At 33.5% G+C, this 24586-nt stretch overlaps 2 protein-coding genes across 2 annotated transcripts in view; both read left to right on the top strand.

Annotated features, from left to right (window-relative positions):
• The first annotated feature begins 11131 nt into the window (after positions 1-11131).
• Positions 11132-19689, top strand: LOC142345926 (uncharacterized). Its single transcript, XM_075398387.1, has 2 exons — positions 11132-11286; positions 16303-19689. The coding sequence occupies exon 2, from the start codon at positions 16460-16462 to the stop codon at positions 19367-19369; it is 2910 nt and encodes a 969-aa protein (XP_075254502.1). The 5' UTR covers positions 11132-11286; positions 16303-16459; the 3' UTR covers positions 19370-19689.
• A 3999-nt stretch (positions 19690-23688) lies between these two features.
• Positions 23689-24586, top strand: part of LOC142345516 (transmembrane emp24 domain-containing protein 1-like) — a 76314-nt gene continuing 75416 nt past the window's right edge. The window contains exon 1 of the mRNA XM_075397588.1: positions 23689-23900. Within this exon, the coding sequence (XP_075253703.1) occupies positions 23759-23900 (142 nt within the window). The 5' untranslated portion in view covers positions 23689-23758. The remainder of the gene's footprint in view (positions 23901-24586) is intronic.

The following is a 24586-nucleotide window of genomic DNA, read 5'->3' as shown; positions in this document are numbered from 1 at the left end:
TGGAGAGATAATAGAAGGTAAATATTATGAACAGGAACTATTGAAATCCGAGTTTGATTTTGAATCTAATAATAAGGTTTTGGAATCATTAAATATTGACCTGCGGTCCTAAGTCTAATTATAATTCTATGTCTAAGTCTAATTGTAAGACTAATTATAAGTCTAATTACAAGACTAATTATTATTCTAATTTTATGTAAACAAATACAAAGATGACAAGAAATAGATTCAATCAAGCTAAACACCAATCGGAGAACCCGCTCCCCGGATCAACATCAACATCAACAAACAACTTAACACTAAGTAAGGCCCGAGGGTTGTTCCTAGAAGATAATGGTGATATTGATATGAAGGATACCTATAAAATTACAAATGTACATCCTCCGATAGATGAAAAAAATGTTGTTAATAAAGAGTATTGTGATAATAATTTATTATCGTCTAATAATAAGATTGACATCTTAAGTAAAAACATAACTGAACTAAGAAAAGGTAAATTTGAAGAAATTACAATTGACCGACTAAATGCAAACAGTATTGGTTTGCCATCATCTACAATCAATGGAAAAACTGTATGGATTGATGGTGATACAGTTGAAGTAGTTTCTCTTATCTCATCTAATATATCTACAATAGCTAGTAATTTGTCTGAAATTGAAACTAATATTGTTCATTTTGCCAATAAAATTTCAGCTGATACCATTTCTAAATATAATGAACTAAAAGTAGAGTTTGATAACAATAAGTTTAATCAATCAATTACTAATTTTCAATTGGGTGATGCATGTGTTGATAGATGGAGAAAGTGCGCTAGTAGACAACAGAGAACAAGAAAGACTAAACAAGTATTATAATTTTAAACAAGAAGATATAATGAAAGATATTAGGGGTTATTTTACTGCTGAAAATAAGTCAACCAACAGCACCGAGTGAGAGATTACTATATCCCAACTTGTCAACCATCGGTGAAACCGCTTCACGGATTAATGAACAATACATAAAGATTCAAGCTAATAATAAATTTAACAACAATATTAACATTATAAAAGATATTAGAAATTATTATGAAACTGAAACTAATAACTATAATAAGAAATTAAGTAGATATAAAAATTATATTAACGTAGCCGAGATAACAGAAATAGTATTATCATCTATAGCAACAACTGCAACAACAACATCAGCTGCGTTAACAGGTATAAGATTAGATTATTCTATACCAACAGCTTTTGCTACAGCAACTGTTTGTGGTTCATTATCAAAAACAATTAATACTAAAATTAGAAATAAAATAAAGTATTCACAAATGTATATTTTAAGTAAACAGTTTAGTGATAAGTTAATAAACTATATACTAAATCAATGAATGATAATAAAATAGATAAAGATGAGTATAATGAATTTGTTAAGTTATATGAGGATTATAAGAAGAACAAGAAAAACAAGCTGAGTATTTTTTAGATTAAAGATATTAGTGCTTAGTAATAACAATGTTCTTAGTAATAATATTAGTATTAATATTTATCGATAATCATAATCTTAGTTATAATCATAATCATAAACATAATATAATCATAATCATAAATATAATATAATCATAATCATAGACATTATCATAAACATAATATAATCATAATCATAATCAAACAATTATCTTTTCTTTGTACCTAAGTATAACCCTCTTCCTTTTTGTACTACTTTTATACCTTCACCAGTAGTTGCAAATTTAATTAAATCAGGTGTAGCCGCTAGAGCTGCTTTAGGGTTTCTAGATGCAGCTGCACTTCCTTTTTTACTTGCTATTTCTAATGCTCTTACTGGATTGTTAGATACTGTCATTGATTTATTCCTTCTACATAAAACACAATTACCTTTTAACATTTTAGTACCTTTTGAAGTAATAGCTCCTCTTATATTAAGAGTACCACTATAATGTCTACCTCCAACACAATATGAATTAGTTTTGAACTTAATTAAAAGACTCATTTCTATATATAAAAAATAATGGAAGTCAAAAAGTATAATCCCTTTGTTATTATTAAGCCTAAACCCATGCCTGGGCCTAAGCCCAAGGTTAGACCTAAGCCTAAGATTAAGCTTGAAGCTGGAGGTTTATCCGGGATGGATGGAGTCCTATCTCTAGAGAATTTCTAGGTATTATAAAGAGTAGCAAGAGTAACAATTAGAGCTGACTAGCTATTAATATAAGTATAAGTATATGGTTATGTATAAGTATAAGTATAAGTATATAATTATAACAATAACTATATTATACTAAAATTATAATTATCGCTAGAGTTATATCTAAAATTATAATTATCGCTAGAGTTATATCTAAAATTATAATTATTGCTAGAGTTATATCTATGACTTAAATTATATCTAAAATTATAATTATAATTAAGACTTAAATTATATCTATGGTAGTATGTCTACCATCTTATTACCATCACTATTCACACTAATAACCTTTCTAGTTAATACTAATGCATGACATATAACATCTGCAACTGCAGCACTAAATTTAAAAATAAGTTGTATTGGTTGTGGACCTATATGATCCCTTTGATATCTAGTATCGAATACATATATTCTATAATTACTTTTGAATGTTCTATGATTTATATATGGTTTTATATTATGTGGTAGCCCATTATAATCTTTATTAAAGCTAACAATCTCTTTAAAAGCCTCATTATAATTATTGGTTCCATAATTAATATTCATTCTATCCTCAGGATAAAACTCACTACCAATCTTACAATAACATTCAGTAACATTCATTACATCAAATGTACTTGCATCATGAGTTTGTTCATTAACATTATTATTTTCAAAACCAACTATTATATATTGCGGTCTTTCCATACCACTTTCCATACCAAGATCAAACAAGAAGTTAGTAGCATTGGGCACATTCTTATAAAATGTTTTCCTTTCATAATAACCAAAGTCTACATTATTCTTTTTACTTAATCCTTTCTGCACAATAGTTCTATTATCATTACTAGGATCAATACTAGGTACACACCATGATATATCTCTAATTTCTATATTACCATCATTGGCAACTGCACCAGGATTAGCATTAATTCTATATAGAGCTCTATCATTATTATTTCTTTTTAATATTAGTTTAAATCCTAAACCATATATAATCTTTTCCAAATCATTTATAAAACCAAACAGATCACTCATCTTAATCATCATATACATATGATCTCGTTCTGCAGCAATATGATCATTTTTAAGTTGACTATCTCTATTATTTATATTTCTAATAAAACCACTCTCATATTCATCATCAGTACTAGTTAATAACTTATACATCAATAGATTAGGATGACAATGATCTATATATTCAATAGTCCTACCACCACTAGTTTCAAACTTAATTGAACTAAACAATGCCATCATACCATAATTAACTAATCTGATATTAGCATCATTAGCAAATACACCACCAGCATCATCTGATACAACAAACTCTATCTCTAGATATGAATCACGCAAGTTTAAGTGATTCTCTTCTCTATTGAGTATGATATTAATATTGGTATTAACCGTATTCATTGTTGCTAGATTATTAGGTTTATATTTTATAATCTTGCTTTTGTGTATATCATCATTATAACCATAAGTTGTATCCAAATTAAAATCCATTTTTATAAGATAAAAAATGACTGATTCACGAAGCGGTTTCACCGATAGTTTAATGTTAAGAGAACTACAAAATATACACGAAGCTTTAACTAAAACTAAAGAAGAGCATACACTTAACTTTAGAATGATAAAACAAACAGAAAAGTTTAACTTTAGTGAACCTATACTTAATACAACAAAATTAGGTTTAATTAGATTATCTGTTTATAATTCGGTGTTCAATGTGAATAGAAGGAATAATCAGTTTTTGTATTCTAATTCCAATATTAACAAAGCAATTACACCAGGTGCATATGAATTAACTGAAATAGCAGAATTAATAAAAGAAGAAACTGATGGTAATGTTATAATAGAACCCGATAAGAATACGATGAAATGTTTAATGGAAATAAAACAAGGTACAATTAGTTTCGATGTAGAAAACTCAATAGCATCATTACTAGGATTTAGAGAAGCAGTTCATAAACAAGGTAAATATACATCTCAAAAGATTGTTGATATTATGGGTTTTAGTACTATTAACATTAATTGTAATGTGATATCTCGAGCTAAAGATAATGGTAAAGATACAGACATACTATATACTTTTACTCTAACAGAACCACCAGGTTACTTGATAAATATTATACCAACTAATATCTTGTATCAAAATGTAACTATAGATAGAATAGAATATATAGAATTTCATATTAAAGATGAGCATGGAAGACCTATAGACTTTAATGGTGATATATTAAGTTTTACTTTACATCTAGTTTAGTCTTTATCTTTATCTTTACCTTAATCTTAATCTTTGACTTAACTTAAACTAAACTACAAAACTCTCCGATCCCAACTAATTCTTAGTTTACCATTAATATTTTTATTTTTAGTTATATCAATGACAATATAATTATAAGGCTCTTTCCATACCTTATTACATATATTAGCAAAATCATTATAACTTAGTTCAACATTAATAAAGAAATCTTGATATATAGATATGAGGACTTTACCTCTCTGTGCAAATAAAATAAATAGATTACAGTTCTCTCTAACACTCTGCCTATCCAGAGAGAACAGGTTTTGATTAAGATATATCATATTACAGTTATTATGTCTACCTCTACAAAAGTATTCATTAATAACTGGTTCTTTGGCTCTAACATCATCAAATATCATTAGTTTCTTTAAGTCTTTGGGTAGTTTATCAGGAGATTGTAAATCTTTTATATCTTTAATAAATTCAACATATGCTTTTGGGTTTATTCTTTCTATACCATGGTACTGATCACCAGTAGGTCCAATGATGTATAGCTTATCAAAGTATATACTAGCTAGAGTTTTTTCAATAAGAATGTCTTACCACATTCACTAGGACCAGATATTATACATCTAAAGTTATCTGGGAATGCGGCTTCAGTAATTATATCATCACCATTTAACCATGAATATAGATCATCATTTATGTTTACAGATATCGGTGAAACCGCTTCACGGATATTATTAGTAGGACTATGGGACTTCGTCCATGTTTCACCATTACTAATGCTATTACTATTGCTATTCCTATTAGATTTACTCTTTTGATATTTTTCATCAAATAGATTTATAAAATTATCTCTATCATTATCATTATCATTATCATTAGCATTATCAATGAGATTATCCTTATCATTAACATTATCATTATTAGCAAAGCTACTTCGTAGATCATTAACATTATCATTATCATTATTAGCAAAGCTACTTCGTAGATCTTTATCAATGATAATATCACTATCATTATCATTATTAGCAAAGCTACTTCGTAGATCATTAACATTATCATTATCATTAACATTAACATTAACATTAACATTATCATTATCATTAACATTAACATTATCGTCAACATCACCTCTACTACATTTCAAACAAAAACACTCATTATATATTCCTGGATATTTACATTGATTAACTAGAATATTCAAAGCACTTTTAATTCTAAATCCTCTATCAATAAGATAGATCATAAATAAACAATAAGCCCCACAATAAGATTCATTATATTGTTGTATTCTCTCATGAGAGCCTAGATCAACATATTCTTCTAAAAATAAAGGTGGAGTTTCTACACCAAAACTATCAAAGTAATATGTTGGACCACCTTCTCTTCTTATAACTAAAACCCAATGTGTGCCTTCAGTTGGATGTAGATTTACAATAATATTAAAGTTAGGTTCATTATTATTATCTGGAGTTTTAACTCTCATTACAATCTCAATTGGTGTTAGACTTATATCTTTACCTATATCTTTTATTCTGATATCACTCATAGCATTATTATCAATATTAAAATTATTATTGAATTCCTCAAAAATTAGGATGAGCATTTTTATATAATAAATTTATTGAATAAGTCTAAGTCTAAGTCTAAATCTAAATCAAATCTATATTTATTATATAAAAATGGAAACAGGTAGTGCAGTTTTTATTTTTATTATTATTATTGGAATTTGTTATATAATATATGATTCAAGACCAAGTAAATATACAAAACTAGAAGAAAGCTTTGGTTGATTTATGAATAAGAGTCTAGTTAGATTTGAATATGAAAAGTCACCACTACATACTTTTGTTTATGGTGGAACTGGAACGGGTAAAACATATTTTATTAGACAATACTTAAAGTTATACTCAGTCCAAAATCAAGATCAAGATCAAAACCAAAACCAAGATCGAGATCAAGTTCAAGATCAAGCTAAAATTATAGTTATAGTTTGTAAAGATGACAGACACTGGATAGACCCTGAGTCTAATAAGTTTTATACTGGGTTTAATAAATGTGATATAAATATGATCACAAAAAATAATATGCATAAATTTCAAAATTGTGTAATAGTACTTGATGATATGGGTAATAGGTTAAATAAGGATATAGGTTATTATTTTACTGAAGGTAGACATTATAATATTCAAATGATTGTAATGTGTCATAAACCAGCTCAAATAATTAATACAGCAAGACTGAGTTGTGATACTATTTATTTAACAACTTATAATGGACCTGATCTATTTAAAAACTTTAATGAGATATATAAATGTGAACATGACTTCAATAAAATAATTAGTGAATTAAATAGTAACTATTATAATTATACAGATGGAATGTCAGATGAACTTCGTTATGGTATAATTAAATATAATAAGAAGGAAAATACTTTTATTATTATTAGTAGTAATAGAACAATGATATATGATTCAAGAGTTGGTTCCCTTGATTTAAAAGCTCTTAGTTTAAAAGATGATTTAGAAAGAAAAGATATAAATAAACTTATAGCATATATGAAACCACTAATGATTAATGCAACCGATAGAAATGTTATTAATCATGATAATTTTCAGTTTTATTTTAATAAACTTCTTACTTTAAATAATATTAAAATTCAGAATGATGTTCTAACTAAAGAAATGATTATGGGAAAGGGTATGAAAATTTTATCAAATATTGGTGGGATTATAGGTACAGGTTTAATTATATTTAGTTATATTTATCCTGATTCAATATCAAGAAATGCTGGGAGTGTAGCAATGGGAGCAAGCACAATGTTGAGTAGAGTAAATACATTAGTTAATGTTGGATATGGAGAAGAGTTGGAAGGTGAAACACGAAATACAATCTGTGAAGCAGGTTCCATGATCCAAGAGGAATATATAAACAAGTGTAACTGTGACTTTGTCAATGAAGAGATGGGAATTTTGAATAGAAAGGTAGGAAGGTTTTTAAACAAACTATATATAAATAATGAAGAATTTAGAGAAGAGATTATAAATTTAGTTAAAGATAAAAAAGAATTAGACCTTAATTTGATCTTAGATAAGAGATGTAAAACTAATACACTCAATACTTTAGGAAATAAATATTTAACAGAGTGTATCACATCTAAAGATAATACTAAAGATTTAATTGAAATTATGGCTAAATATTATTCTTCAGCCTTGCTAATTTTATAATTTCACCTATTATAAATGCTTTTACAATGTTTAGAGTGTAACTATAAATGTGGAAACATTGCTGTTTTAAAATATCATTATGAATCATTTCATAAAGATAAAACTGATAAATGTATGTGTGGTAATATAATATAAAGTTGTATTTGTGCTAATGATTTTTCCCCATGGGGTTGTTCTTTAAAAAATGAATCTATTTCTAGTTCTAATTCTAATTCTATTTCTAGTTCTAACCCTAGTTCTAGTTCTGGTTCTTTCTATGACTATGGCTCTAACTCAGATCCTAACCTTATCCCTAACCCTAACCCCAGCTCAGAAGTATTAACTAGATGTTGTAAAAAGTGTAATTATATAAAACCACTAAATAATTTTGATGAGGGTAAGTATACATGTAGAAGTTGTACTTCAGCTAAAGTTAATTGTCCATATTGTACTTCTGTTGTGAGATATGATGGGATACGGGCTCATGTAAAGAAACAACATCCAGATATAGAATTAACTAGAGGATTTAGTAGAAATCTGGGTCAGAAAACAATTAATCCTAGTTGGCAAAGCAAGACTGTAAGTCCTTTACTTATTAGCCAAACTGAGGAATGTTGTTGGTGTAACAAGACCGAAGGTCCTTCGTGTAAATATTATAATTTTGTATCATTTCTCATTAATAATGGGTTAAGTATAGAAAAAGTAAAAGAAAATATAAATTTATTGAAGAGTATAGATAATTTGAAATAAAAAGTATAAAAAAATTTAAAAATATCAAAAAGAGGGATTCACTCTTTAAGAGCGAAAAAGAGCGAGCTTTTCTACTGGGGATAACTCCGAATAAGAGTGAATCACTCTTTAAGAGTGAAATATAAATTTTGCTTTGATTTTATTGATTTTTTTTGTTTTATTTTTTCATTTTAATTGATTTTTTTATTGAATTTAGAGCTAATATATAGTAGTGGATAAAACAAGGGATTCAGCCAATAGCAAAAATTTGAAGTTAAAAGGTATAACTAAAGCTACTATTAAAAAACAGATTGTAATTGAAGATTATACTAATGCTATATATGAAGGTAAAACTAAATATGTAACTAATTATACTATTGATAGTAATAAACATCATTTAGAAACTAAAGAACAATATAAAATAGCTATAGATCCATTTGATGATAAGGGCATTAGAGATAGTAATGGTGAATTTAGGTTTTACCAGTGAATTTGCAAAACAACTTCGTTGAGCTGCTTCGCAGATAATTAATTTTTATGAAGTATTAGCAAAAATAGTAAATTTAGTAAAAAAATGATATATTTTTTATTTAAGTAGAAAATGGAAAAATAGTTAAAAATAAAGAAAATATAGTAATTTTCATATATATGGGTATATGGAGTGGCTCTATGTTGCGGAGGTACCCATATACACATTACTTTTGACCGACAAGCGGAATTGCATCCAATGCAAGTTATTTGGTATGCCACGTGCAATTTGAGATGGTGAGCAGTTTTTGAGTTTCCTTGTTGTGTAGTTCACTCTAATATTCATCAATTTTGCACTTTTTTCTCTTAGTTGTTTGTCTTTGTTTTCAGTAGTTGTCTATTCTTATTTCATCAAAATTGCCGGTAGCAGGGCTGTCGTTGCTATTCAATTTATCTACTGAAGTCACGTTCGTTTGTGTTTGAAATATACTTCGTTGGCAACGAGTTTCAATATCGATCTTGGAGCCAGAAGACAAATTTCAGGAGGGTAGTCACTTTAGCACAAGTTTGCCAGATCTAAATCAATAGATTCATTCGCCCAAAACTTTTGTGTTGCTGTTTTTACATCAAATTACTAATAAATGGTGTTTACATCAATTTTTAACGGAAATGTTAATTGAAATTTCAGTGCTTGTCACTGTATTTTTATATATAAGGATTAGAAGTTTGGCCATCTTGTAATACTTTCTGAAAAGACCACACAACAGATAGCTCAGCGCTGTTTCATTCTCATGAAATTTTTATTTTGATGTTGTTAAAGGACTAAATCAATTATAAAACTAAATTAAAAAACGTTTGTAGCATTATCAGGTAAAATGAAATTTGAATTCAACTTATTTACAATTAAAATAACTTCAATTCAAATATGATATTAAATTTCGAATGGTTTTGTCTTTCATCTTCTCAAAGTTTTCTTTAATTTTCTACTTTTTTGTTAAGCATTTGGAACATTTCAATGTTTTTGTTCGCTAAAACTTAGTTTTCTAATAAAATGTCATGACTACTGTTAACTAGTATTTTAGAGTGAGCTCTTGGCTTCTGTAATCAATGCGCATTTTTGGCAATAGTTTCTGTTGTGCTATATGTATTGCTTCGAGAGTCATAAGTATTTGTGGCACATTGAACTAATCAAATATACGCAAATCAAGAGCGCGTGAGGTGTCACATCTTTAGCTTTTGCGCCGATCTATCGGTATTCTGTTTTTGATGCTCTGCCATCTGCATGATTATTTATCTGCAGGTTTGCTCTCCATAGGTGTATCAAAACTAGACTTCAGTGATGATAAGCAGGTTTTGATTTGGATTGTTAGGCCGATCACTCTAATAGCACTTATTTTCTGCAATTTTTCTTATATTTTCGTGCCTGATTAGCCGCTATTGTGTAGAGTAAACGTGGGCATCTCCTTCAAGTTCAATTTAACTATCGACTTGTTTCCCGTTGTAGTTTTTGGGGTCTTTTTAGATTCACTTAAAATTTTTCAAATTGTCTAATTTTCTTGTTATTGGTTTTTTTTCCATGTGTTTCTGTTGAAGTTAGGCGCTTCATCAAGTTATTACTAGTTGCTTGTAGACCACAACAGGCCTATGAATAAAACCATCTAAAGTATTTTTGTATAGTGGAGGGGTGTGCAGCTACGGAAATTTTTACCGTTTTTGTTGGCTTTGGTACCATTTACCATATATTTTTCTCTTTGAAGCATTTTTTGGGGTCGTTTCTACTGTGCATATAATAGCATCCACTTATCTTTCAAATATTTTTCGTTTCCTAGTTTTGTTTTCAGTTGGTTTGTTTTCATATTGAATTTATTTCCAGGCATCCCGCACTTTTTGTATTTAAAAGAAATTTTTTTAAGAAAATTTTTTCAGTTGATGGCTTTAATTTAGTTCACCGAATGTTGTTCTATTGGACTATCCATTACATCACTGAGTTTCTGGTCTTGTTTTTAAATTTTGTCTGAGTTTTATCATGACACAAAGTATGCTCAAGATGTGTTTCGCTGTGGCTAACCCCTCTATTAGCAGGAGCTTCCGTCACATTCTTTGGGCACATTTTGCAGTGGTTTGTATCCGACATAACTTCTGATGATTGTCACTATCATTTATCAAAAGTATAATATAACAATAAAAAGAATACAGAACAACAATACAAAATTCCTGTGTTTGTCACTTTCTCTATCTTTCGCTTTTGATGCTTTAATTTTTGACCACTGTCAGGATTGGTATGTAATGATATTTAGTACCTTATGTTCTATCGTTATCATATGTTCCATCTAGTTTTTTACAGTTTTGTGTTTCTGCTTCAGGTGTAGAATAAGAGCTTACAAAAAGCAGAAATTTATCTGAGCAACACGGCATTATAAATGCACATAGAAGTTGAATTGCTACGCATGAGTTAACCGACTACCCTTATAGGTAAGGGGCTTTCTTTTAATTGACATCTTTTTATAAAAAAATCTAAGATGCTTTTCTTCCTCATATTATCTATGAAATCGTTCAAAAGTTTGTCAATACCAGCAAATGAACTTGGTTGAATTTGTCTCTTAGTGTGTGCTTCAGCCTATTTGAGGAACGTCGTCCTTATGCTATTTCGTTATGAGAAAATTAGAAAAATGATTTTAAAAATGCGTTTGAAACAATATATTTAAAAACTGATCGTTGGGAGTAGAAATTATGTTGCTCAATTTGTCTTTTTTTCTTATTCTGCTAGACGGCAAGTCGACTGGGTAGGCATCATCCGGGTTATCTTCAACAATGCTAACAAAACATTTAATTTTTGACCACTCAGGATTTGTATGTAATAATATCTTAGTACCTTATGTTGTATCGTAATCATAAGTTCCATCTAGTCCTTTACACTTTTGTGTTTCTGATTCAGGAGTTGAAAAAAAAGCTGGCAATAAACAATGTTGTATCTACCATAAATTTCGAAACTCTGATTTTCCGGCGGAGCAAACCCAAAAGCAATGTTCTTGGTGGAAATAATGCTTCGTTGTTGATCTAAAAAATGGGATTATTAAAGAGTCTCAGAAGTCGACATTTCTCAGATCATACGCAGGGCAGGGATTCTTTGCAATTCTTTCGGGAGCAACTACTTTCGGCGACGCAATCGGTATGTTGGATGCCCAAATCAGGAAGCCTTCAATACGCCAATCATCAAGTCTCTCGTACAAGCAGCGAGATCATGAGTGCATAACAGTTTGTTTGGGGAAACTACAGATTCTTGTTGAGCGCTGTGAATGCAAAGACCTCAACATGCAGCACCACAAGGACAAGCTCATTCGCGACGTGTGAAGTTTGATGCAATACTTGTTAAATTTTTGGTTTTCGCGCACTCAGAAGTTTCGCTTGTGAAATGCACTTTACTAGCTAATGCAAACATCAACTTCGTTGCGCTGAGCTAATGCTCAGCGCAACGAAGTTGATGTCTGAAATGCTGCCAACAAGGCAATTGGGCAGCAGTGTGCAGGTCCACTGTTGCAGCTGCCGCTTAAAATGACGATCAATTAGCTTCTGTAAAATGCAGTGTGAGAGCAAACATAATATGGATTCTGCGAAGACATTTTTATTGACGAAGACTGCTCTCTTCCTGTTAGAGCGTTTATTGATCCCAGCTCCGCTCATTCATTTATAACGGCTGATGTGTTTGAGCAGTTGCAATTGCCAATCAAGCGGATGAATTTGAAACCTCGTCCCGCAAACGGAGAAGACTTTCTTGGAGGTTGTGGTGCCTTCGTGAGCATATAAAACTTTTTTCTACTGTTTCCTTCTCTGTAGTTGATCACCTATTTTGTAGAGCAATCATTGGCTTGGATCTCCTCTCAGAATTTCAGAGAGTCTTACTTAAAATTGGTTGAAAATTTTTCAGTTGGACGTTTCTTATTAGGCTGCTATAACGAGTTCGAATCAATGGCTATTGATCTACCGAAGATATTTTCGGACAAATTTTATAAAGCTACGCCCATGGCAATGATGTCCAGACAGCTAAACAGAAAATTTTGAGTATATGTTGAATTAAAGTTTGCATATGCTAAAGAAAGGAATGGTCCGTTAGTTAAAAAAGGCCAAAACCGATGCATAGTAATTTACTTCACCATGACAGTCAATTTATTTACCCGTATCAGAGTATGGAAGAACTGCTGAACAGAGCTTCTGAGAATCACTTTTTAATCGAAGATTGACCTAAAGAGCGGTTATCATCACCTAACACTGAAAGAAGAAGATAAACAATTCACGGTTTTGAAGGTGGGGTGAGGGAAATTTACGAAATTAATTGTCTTCTTGTTGGGTTAGCTAACGCATTAAATGCGTTTCAGAGGACTATAATCAATCTCGTTGACCCAAACAAGATTGAGTGGACGTACACATGTCTTGACGATGAAATAAATGGGGACAATCCGAAGGAAAGCATGACAAGAACAATAAAGGATTTTTTGCTGCCCAGAAAAGATCCCCTTGAACATGAACAAATGTCATTTCTGTCTCAAAGAAATTTCTTTGCTACACCAAGTTACTACTATTATTTTTTGTATCAACAACATTAACTGTTTGATATTTGATGCCTGTTTAGCCCTGCCCCATGATAAAACAGCTTTCCAGTGGAAGATAATAGACCACTGCAGCAACCTATCTAAGTTAGTGACACTAGAGGCGCTCTGTATAAGAACACCGAAACCAGCCATCAAAACGCGCGACGAATACCGAACACGGGAATTGACACTGAAAGCTTAGTTTGGAGATAAAAGTCCAACTTGAAAGAAAGACACGTTATGAAACGAAAATTTCAAGTTTACAATTGAACAAAACCATAGTAAGTTTAAAGCAATATATGTAGGTTTTTTTAATGAAACATGTCGATATGCATCTGCTACATCAAATAAAAAATGCATATTTACTCAGATGTAAAATTTTGTAGATACGACTGTAGATATGTAAAAATTCGTTTTAAATTTCTTTGAATGAGTAATTTTAATAGTTGTGATTTTAATATGTTCTGGTTTTCATTTCAGCATTTTGTATTGTTTATAACCTGACTATGAACTCAGAGTTCGAAAACGTTCGTAAGAAAGTTTTAAATTGACAATCCTTTTTTAAATCTTAATATTGCTATAGTATTGAATACAGATCTGGAAGCGAAAATATAGGAGCTTATGCTTTCCCTAAGATAGCTCACGTAAAGACTGAGAGCAAATATCCGTTATTATCTCTGGACGTTAAGTTAAGACATCCTGGTGTGACTAGCTTTTTGTACTGCATCAAGTCGCAACTTACCGCACAATCTCGAGTATGTTAAATAGTCTATTGGCAAATGCGACACCAGTTGGTGATTAAAACCCAAATTTTACGAGCCGAGTCGGTCTCGTCATGTTATAAAGGCCCTAGAAAAGTTTGGCTGGATATCCATTATCTTTCAATCAAAGAACGTCTTATTGCTTACCGTTTTAGACAAATTCATTCGATTTTTTTGCCTTCCCAATTAAGGATATTACCGCAAAGTCTATTATAGGTGCGTCTGGTCTTTCATTTATATATTTGGCATTCAAGGGTTGGTCCCTTCTGTTCACTGTACAGTGTGAGCTATCTGAAAAGCTGTCAGCTGCATTTTGGATTCCAGGAAACTTCCACAGAACCACTGGGAAGCTGTACTTGGGGAGGCATTTTCTGTGAATTTGACGTGCTCTTTGTATCGTCCGAAGCAACGTCTTTCTGCTCATTTAGTGCGGTGTATGAATAACTTTCTGAAGACCGAGCTAAATCTCGAGCTGAGACTGCTTTACCAGCTGCCAGGATATTTCACTTCGGCAAATTTCTCGCTATTAACGTCTGTTTATTACAGCTTCCACGAGAGGATCGGATTGCTTCGTATAAATTTTTCCGGGTACAATGTATTGCCTTTAAACAGCCAGTACAGTTGTTGGAGAATGTCAATTTTTCTACTGATGAAGCGCCCAAAAAAGCTAATAATCAGATGGCATCGCATGAAGTGGAAGTGAGACGGTGCCTGAGGAATAGACCGAAGTGTTTAGAATATTACTTTCGATTATAAAATGCCTGGGGTGAATGTAATGATATTTGAGTACATTATGTTGTAGTGTAATCATATGTTCCATAAAGTGTTTTACATTTGTTTGTGTTTCAGATGTTGAATAAAAGCTTGCAATAAGCAGAGTTTTATCTGAGCAACAGGACATTATAAATATATATAGGAGTTGACCTGATGCCCCTGAGTTAACCGACTACCCTTATAGGGGAGGGGCTTTTTTTATTTGTTATCTTTTAAAAAAATCTAAGATGCCGTTTCTTCCTCATTATCTATGAAAGTTTGTCAATATCAGCCAGAAATGAAATTGGTGGAATTTGTCTCTCAGTGTGTGCTTTGGCCCATTTGAGGAACGTCGTCCCTGTGCTATTTCGTTATGAAAACTTTGGAAAAATGATTTTAAAGTTGCGTTTGAAACAATATATTTAAAAACTGATCGTTGGGAGTAGGAGTTATGCGGCTCATTTTGTCATTTTTTCTTATTCTGCTAGACGCCGATTCGGCTGGGTAGGCATCATCCGGGTTATTTTCAATCATGTAACAAAACGTTTACTATTTAATGGAACGGGGTCTTTCTCATCATAGCCCCCTCACCCAGGTTAGTGGTCAGATAAACTATATCCCCCGTCATGGTAAGTGTACAATGATGGGGGGATATAACTTCATAGTTGCTATAATTGGAGAGACCAATGGAACGTGATCTACAAAGGGGTTGATGCAGCGTAACGTACGGGGGAGCACTCCAGATCTTTCCTATTATAGCCCCCCAATACCGTATTTCCGTATTTATGCCATAATGGAGGGAGTGTAATGGGAAAACGGAAAGGTCCGACCTCGCTTTGAGAGCCCCCTGCTCTGGTAGCTGGTGTTTGAAATTTGGGAGCAGTTCCCTGGGCAGTTCCAATTAATTTGCTAGAGAAAAAAGGTTACAATCAATTAATTTAATTGCCAAAACGTAAAAATCAATTATTGCAATAATTGCAATTATTGATCAATTAAAGTTCACGTTGTATCAATAATTGTTTTCTCAATTTTTCGTTAAAATTTAGTCTTGACTGTGCCCAAAATTGGGCGCATATGGTTATACTCTTGCAGACATTCATTTTTTTCACTACGAAAAATATTTCACCCCAAAATCTCGAATTTTTTTGCGACAAAATTCTGTAGCCTGGAAATTTTTTCTCTAGTTCCAGGTTTCAGACGTGGGTGTATGCTGTTTCAAATTTCTCCGATTATTGGGCAATTAATTGGGTCGTTCCAATCAATTATTGCAATTAAATTTGAGTCAGCAGTCAATAATTGCAATCAATTAATTGCCAATTATTGCAATTCCAATTAATTTTTCCAAATCCTTGGTCATAAATGACAACTGTTAGTGACGTATATTTCAGATGATTGAATTGACGATGTAAAACAAGACAGCATGCAAGTTGAGTTTTGATGCATGAAGAGCATTGTCTGGTTGATAATGAGATGAAAGTTCTCGAAACCCAAATGTGCGAGCTATTTGTTCAAGAGAGATAAAGCAACAAGCCGATTTATATCACAATGGTCGCACACTCGCAGGATTCTGTTCTTAATGAAAGCAGTACTTCAATACTGAAGTTCCTGCTTGAACAGAGAGTTATAGTTGAGAGGGATATTAATGAAAGACTTTCAGTTCTTATTGAGGATATTCCCAAAACTGATCAAAGCTTTGATTCCTTTATGCTTTTCCTAGCCAAAGAGTCGCGTTATCACATAGATCTTGCCAATAGTTTGTATAATTTAACGGGATCGTCGGTTGCAGGGGACGAATGCTTGATGAAGACGATAGATTACTTAAAAACTTTTTATTCTGTTGCCTCTATTGAATTGCAGGCATTGCAGTCGCAAATTTTGTCATCACTTCAGAGTAGCAGAGCTTTGAACTCGTCATTAGAAACACCAGTTTCTATTGAAAGCCCGAAAAATATAACTAGCACGTCTTCGAGCTTTAATGGAGCATCGCCTGCGTCAGTTGGTGGGCCCAATTCTAGTGCAGAATTGTCTGGAATTTTGAATATTTCTACAACTTCTTCAACTGCAACTGTTCGGAATATTGACCAGACCACTAAAGATACTGCACCGCCAGCACCATTACCGGTACCGGCTATTAAACCCCCATCAGAGGTCGCTTCAAGCGGTCATAAACCTTGGTTCGGGAGGCGGAGAAAAAAGAAGCCAGATACTTCGACTAAGAAGCAGTCACCGCGTGATAAATCTCCAGATAAGAAAGACGAGTTTGATGATGTAACTGCTGATGTACCGCAAATACCTGGAGTGGTTGATTCGGACGGATACTCGATCAGACCAGAAATTGCTAACGATGACTTGGACAACTTTTACTCCAGCTCAGATGAAGATGGAACTACAGCTATGGGTGAGAACGAAGCCTTAGAATCGACACAGCCTATCAAATTCCAGATTCGACCAATTTCAGAAGCAGACTTAAGAGCTAAAACACCTTTGAACGATAAAGCTTCAACCGAAGAATTAAGAGATATGGCATTAAATCTCGTCATTCCAGAACGACCTATTAAACGTGGATTGATTAGAGGTGGTCACCTGAACGCTGCAGATCCGAAATTGAGAAACACAGTTGATGTCTCTGATATGCTAGGATTGAAACCAAGTATATCTCAAAAAAGTTTGAATTCAGATTGTTCAGGAATATCAGATCATAGTGGATCTTTGCCACCACCCGCAAAGCCCCCTCCGAGGACATACGAGAGCCAATCCGCAACATCCTCGACCACTTCAATTATGAGCCCGCAAAATCTAACGGTTCCTGGGATGCAAAATGCTAACACGCCCAGTGACTCCCGATTTGTATCCTCGTCCGGAACTGGAATCAATTCTGATTTCAATGCTAGTTTCAAATCACAAACTAGTTCAAGTTCTGTTACTCCGACACCGCCGGCTTTGCCTGCTAGAAAACCTCCCCAGACCTCAGCAACTTTAGTACGACCTTTGCCCTCTGTCCCTGTACCCCCGCCCAGACCGACGCCTTCGGTGCCTCCAAAAATTGCCCAGCCAACAACTTCAAGTGCCTCAAATGTATCATCATCTTCAACTATTCCGTTTCAAACACCACCGACTTTACCTCCCAAGTTGCCCCCAAGACGACAAAGTATAACAAGTCTGTCAGGAAGTGGAGTACTCGAACGCAAACCTTCTGTGCCGTCACGCCCTGCTAGAGCCGAGTCTCTTGATGTAAAAATGGATCCGTTCGCAGCAAAATCTTCAACTATAGCTCTCGCATCAGGAGGACTTCTTTCTCGCCAAGATAGTTGTTCGAGCACTACAAGCGCAACATGCAATCTTGGACCGGGCGACCAATTGAGTTCAGGTTTTGAATTGCCTTTATCTTTTTCATTCCACGAGAAAATCAGCGCCATTATCAAGTCAGAAGACATTGCATTATCAACTGTCCAAATTCTGGGTTCTCTAAATCTTATGTTTCCAGCTGAAAATGTGGAAAAAATAGTCAACTCAAAGTTGGGTAAAATTTGCTTTGAAGTACCCGAATTAATGGCTTTTCAGGAATGTATTCAAATTAATTGTTTGCAGCCTTTGGTTGAAGTTCGCGAGAAGGAAGCCGTTGACGATCCGGTTGTTTACGAAATAGAACCGAGCAGTTTAGTAGAGTATATCGAGACAAAACCTCAAATGAATTCCTATCATATAAAACTTATCCAATACCAAATCAAGGTTGATAAACAAACGGACTGTGTTGAAGAGAGCATGCATTTAGCGCCTTTGCAGATTATGAGTTATTGCAAAACGGCCGAAGATGACAAAGTTATCAATGTTAAGATTGAATACATGTATAATGAAGGAGCCTTTTCGGGATCACTCGATGACGGGAATCAACAACCGCCGCTGCAAGAAACGTCAATTTTGGCCAGAGTTGTCCAGCCTAATAGTAAAAGCGCTGAAAGACTATTAAATGGTGGATCTTCAAATACTAGAGAAGTTGAAAGTGTGAACTCGGAACCGGAGGCGTTGTGGGATAACGAAAGTAACCAAGTCATCTGGCAGCTAGGAACTGTAAGCCCGAATTCTGGACCCAACCAGGCCAAAGGTGCCGGGGTTCTCAAAGCTAAGTTTGCCCTCAAATCACCGCTTGTAATAGATCCAGCCCCGGTATCTGGAATTGAAAGCGATGTAACTGTGTCAGAGAAACTAGCAACTGTAAGATCTGATTTGAGTCCTGACGAAATGAATGCTAGTTTGAATATCGGCCAGGACGATAAATTGAAAAGCGTAAAAGGAGTGAAAAGAGAAAAAATAGTGGCGGTTGGTGCTCGGTTCAGATGCGAAGGATCGGTTACAGGAATCAACGTCAAACTGGCTGATAATGAATCTAATAATTATAAGTTAGCTCCAGTTATACACAATACATCCACAGGTCAATATATATCGTTAACAGTGTAAATTCATGACGCTATTCCAATTATTTCGAAGTCTAATCGACTTGAGAGATAGTGAACGTTAGCAGGAAAGATTTGTACAAAGTCAAAACTCTACAAGTGACCGAAATACCAACTATAATTGTCTTGATTTAACTAATATAACAATGTTAATTGTCATGTCGATTGTGAAAAATTAAAAATGTATTTTTTCTATTCAAATGAAAATCAATTCATATCGATTTAATTGATTGGCTTCGAATATACGCATGCAATGATGATGATGTCATTGCTATGAGATAAAAGTGTTAATTTTGTAGTCTTAATTTATTTTTATTCATCCAAGTCTGTTTTTGAATCGAGCAAATCTTAGTAAATCTAAGTTTGCCAAATTTGGTCAAGTTTTTTACAGCTAAAATAGTGTTATGTATATCAGCTGTTTTTAGTTGCAGAATCTTTCAATGATTGAATTATGTAATGTATCAGAACATCGCAGAGGTGTACAAAAATCTTCATTTAAAATTGGTTTTTAAAAACTTTTTTTTTCAAATTGGTTATCTATACCGTTTAATTATTGTCATTGAAACGTTTTCAAAATAGTAAATTAATCTTAAAGTATTTTTCTTATCACGTATAACGGGATACTTGACAGAAATTTATAGATTGTTTTGCGACGTTTGTAATTGCTCTCAAAATTTCCTTTGCAGCAGGCATTTTGGTCCCGTTGGACTTTTCACATGATTTATATGGCACAGTTGGCATATTATGGAGCTAGTAATTAAAGCCGAACAATCGCAAAGCCGAATGAGAAAAAAATGGAAACCAGAGCCGAATGCTTAAATTTGATTGGAAAAATAATCTGGTTGGCAAAATAATCCTATAATGTAGGAAATGGCTAATCAATTAGTTGCCGTCGCTTGATTATCTATACAGTCGTCACAGTAGCCTCCGCTCGGCGTCACAGTAGCCTCAACCCTCCTTTCCTCTGACGCTCACAACGGGATATGAGTTGCGATCACGGACAGACCTTCGCTACACTATTCTGTAAGGTTTTTTCTCCAAATAATTCCTCCAAATAATTTAAGATCAACCAATCAGAGCCCGGGAAGTGTTGGAATCCGGCTTTGGAATCTCATTCAAAGTATTGAGTGTCGTTCGTACGCTTGACGTTTAATAACTTTGCTAGCTGTCATTGGTTATTACCCAAAGTTTCAAATCACTAAATAAAAAGCGGATAAATTAACTGCAGTTCATTTTCATTTCTCGAGCAACAACTGGAAACCAGTTTCCTGTACTTTATTAATGGCCGCCGGCAGCCTCTCAAACGGCTATTATTTAGGCGCTCTCCTTTTTAATTGCTCTTGAACGAAGTTCATAGCAATTATTGTAAACGTGTTGGTCTTTTTTAATGCAAATTTTTCACATGACGATTCTTTTTCACGCTTTCGTTCATCATTTTTGAGTGATCTCTATTGCTCTCACTCCGAAGTAAAGCTTGTTGCTAATATATAATTGGTTGCAGCATAGCAAAAATAAGTGACTCATAGCGCAGTGATTAGTCCGGGTGGCTATGGATCGGGAGGTCAATCATTCGAATCCCGTTGGTGGCAAGGTTTTTTGCACCCATGAAGAAAAATTGATTTAGGCTACAGACACTGAATTAAATTGCCTCGCCTGTCGTTCAAGAGCAATTCTTCCGACATTTGTCGGTTTATGTTTTTTAATTCGCTTTGCCTTTTGATCACGTTTTTCGTTTTACCATAAGTCTTGATTTTGACGTTTGACTTCCGACTAACTTCACTCACTGTTTCAACTGAATGGATTTCAAATTTTTTCATGCATTGAATTACGCAATATAGTGAACACGGTCAAAGTCAAAAGAGAAAAATCAAAAGAGACGGGATAAACCGACAGAGCCCGGTCATTAAGTCATTGAGAATTGGGTTATCAAAGTTCATTAGAGTGTTTGCTAGCTGATTTCGGTATTAATCTTATTAGCTTTCAGTTTAGAAGCTGATTTAAGTATAGTTTTAGAATCTAACTGAAACTGCACGCCAAATTAAAACACTTTTTGACACTGAAAAAAAAACAGAAAAAAATTCAGTCAGTTTGTCTTTTTCCTTTTTCTGTTTCAATCCCGATGTGCATAAAGCGCGTCAACGGTGGCTATTTTCCGGCAATTTGCCGGCTATGTTTTTGGATTTTTATCCATGTAGCATTCATTTGACGTTCGTTGGTAGTTTTTGAGACTACTAATTTTTAATTGCTCTCACACGAATTTCGAAGCAATTATTGTAAATGTGTGTGCCTTTTATGCCCAATTATTGCTTTACCGTTTTCTAGAACTCGATTTCACTTCTCGGGTTACTTTTTTAAGCTTGACTACTTGATTTTTTGCCTGACTTAAATTTCTTTTAGTCAGACAAAAAGATTGTAAGATAAGTTAGCACAAGGAGCTGATAGTCGAGTGCTAAATAATTCATTTTATTACACAGGAGGTATTACACGGGGTTTGGAGGTATTTTGTCCCGCCCGTGGGAAGTTTTTCTTGTACCCGTAAAAAGTTTCTTAGGCTACAGCCCTTTGAATTTAATTGCCACACCTGTCGTTTAGAGCATTTTATATGAATTTTGGCGCTTTAGGTTTTGATGACAGATTTGAAACCCTTTAAGTTCTCCTTGATGACATAGCTACATGACTTTATCTAATCTAAATAGATCGCCCGTGGCTTTTGGGGACAGCTATGATTTGCTTGTGCTGAGAGTGATCCCATTAAGGTTTGCGTCATCTTTAGTGTAAATAATCTGAATAATCTACAGCAGCTGATAAAAAATTACTTAAACTGGTCGTTTTTACTTTTCACGAATCGATCTTGTTGGTTTTTTTCATGCTATGTTTCTATGACTTATTCAAATTCATTAGTAGATGAAAATGTAACTCATACAGAACTATCGCCGCAATCTTAATTTTCACTCAGCTAAGTGTAAATGATCACGTCACTCATTCTTAGTTTTATTTTCCAATAGATCGTGAGATTGTAATGATTATTGCACGCTTAAAATGAAGTCCGAATTAGCCTATTTGATTAACAGTTTGTCTTATTTGCTGAATGTCTGCAGAATTGTCACTCCAGCAAAGGATTTAAGATTCATTCTGGTCTGACCGTTCAAATTTATTTGATTGAGGCTTTATGCGTGCCTCAACTAATGTGAAGTGGAAAAAAAAACACTGAATTCCGATCCACATCAACGAGTACAATTGATATTAGTCCGGCAGTGTAATTATTTAAATGGATTTAATATTTCCATATTATAACAGAAAAATTGAGTTAAATTCAAATTATGTCGCATATCTCAAAATAAAAATTAATTAAGTTTATAAAGTCAACCCAACCAGTAAACAGTAGTTCTAATTCATTTTCCAAATTTAAAGTCACGCCATGTTGAACAAGTAACCTTCCACAAAAAAGGGTTCCTTTTGTAAGCTGAGGAGAAGAAAGTTCTAAGTTGCTTGGGGAAACTTTTTTTGTCTTGTTTGATTTTAATTTCGCTGGGTAGTTCATTCCAATCTAGTATCGCTTATCTAACAAACGAGTTTTGCCTTTTGATAGAGAAAAATTTTTGGTCCCAGAACAATTTTTTTGTCCTTATAGACTCATGAAGATTCCAGGTGATTAAAGGACGTCCCGATGTTGGTGAAAAAGCAGGTCGTAACTGTTTTTTTTATGGAATGAAGTTGATCTCAAACATAATCACACCACACTGTTTGAAATCAGATGATTGGTTTGAGCAGAACTTGTTTTGTCTTTCATAATAATGAACAAATTTTATTTCACTTAAATTTTTTTTGAAAATGATCTGTTAAAAATTGATCTTTTCTAAGGCCCTTCTAAGATAGCTATAACAATTTGATTAGGAAATGGTTCACGTCCAATTTTACTGTTATGTTTATACTAGGCGAGACCAGATACTTTTCTTTTAAATTTGTTGCAGAAATTCTTGTAAAGACGATAATGCATAATGCACAGCATTGCAAGTCGCTGTCTGAATCTTTCAAGATGATCATTCGCTCTCGGCTGGGATATAAATAAACATTTTAATATATCTACCAAAAGATTTCGCATATCTTTTGACATCTTTTTACCCCCCCCCCCCCCACCCCCACCCCCTCCGGGGGGGGGGGGGGGTGGCTATCGAAGGATCAATATATACACTATTATCTATGAAGGGAACTAGTCTATCTGTTTCAATTTGTTCCATACATTCTGCGAGCTTCAAATGTAAACTGCTCCCTAAAATGGTCTCAATTTGTTGTACGCATGCTTGTGTGACTTCGAGTCTGACTTTTTAGAGTCCTGAAGCATTGAGTCAGAATTCATGAGCTGTTTTACATATTTCAGATAGAAAGAAGTGTAATGTTTATCACAAGACGCAGACAATCAAACAGCAGTGCTTGTCCTTTTTGTTTGGACTTTTGCTTATTTGTGGTGCTATCTCTCCTTCTCTTTTGTCAATTATGCACTGCAGTTGATCAGTCATTAGGGATTCCTTCCTACTGTATAGAGTTCTATTTAACAGAAAAAGAATTAATTCCTTAGTTATATACTCGTATAATTTTACGAAGGAGTAAATGGGATTTTTTCCGTTTGTGCCCCCCCCCCCCCCAAGCTTAGTGGGTGCATATTATTTGCAACCCCCAGACGCACGTGTCATATTTTTATAAAATGATTTACTGTGTAAAGACACGTGCTCTGTAACTGTGGGGAGCATAATGTACTGCGGGGGGGGGGGGGGGCACAGAGGGAAAAGATCTAGTAATTGAGGGTAAACACGGCGAGGGCATGGAACGGCATCAGATATATTCTTTTTTCCACCTTGACAGTATACAAAAACGATTGATAAGTATTTACATCTTCTTTGCTAGTTGATTCACATACACAAGTTTTGTTCAAACTGTTAACAATACTCTCTGATATGAAGGGAACAAAATCTAAAATTGTGACATGAGTTTTTGGTTGTTGTTATTCAAATTGAAAAGTTGTTATGTTGCCATTGAGATTTAAGATGTGGGGGGGGGGGGGCTATAATGGGAAAAACCCTAATTTTGGGTAGATGCATGGATCGATTTTTTGAACAAACATTGTGGCCTGCCTCAAATTATTCAGGAAAAAACTTGGAAAATACGGTTGTCTTAAGAAAATACTTTTTTTTTACTGTGAAAAGTAGTCTCTCGAATATTGAAT

The sequence above is a fragment of the Convolutriloba macropyga genome, chromosome 9 (genome assembly GCF_964194025.1).
Source record: "Convolutriloba macropyga chromosome 9, txConMacr16.3, whole genome shotgun sequence".
NCBI lineage: Eukaryota > Metazoa > Xenacoelomorpha > Acoela > Convolutidae > Convolutriloba > Convolutriloba macropyga.
This window is presented reverse-complemented; position numbering and strand designations above follow the sequence as displayed.

Excerpts from the sequence above, each read along its gene's own strand:
- LOC142345926 (XM_075398387.1), top strand. The coding sequence starts at position 16,460 with ATGGTCGCACACTCGCAGGATTCTGTTCTTAATGAAAGCAGTACTTCA.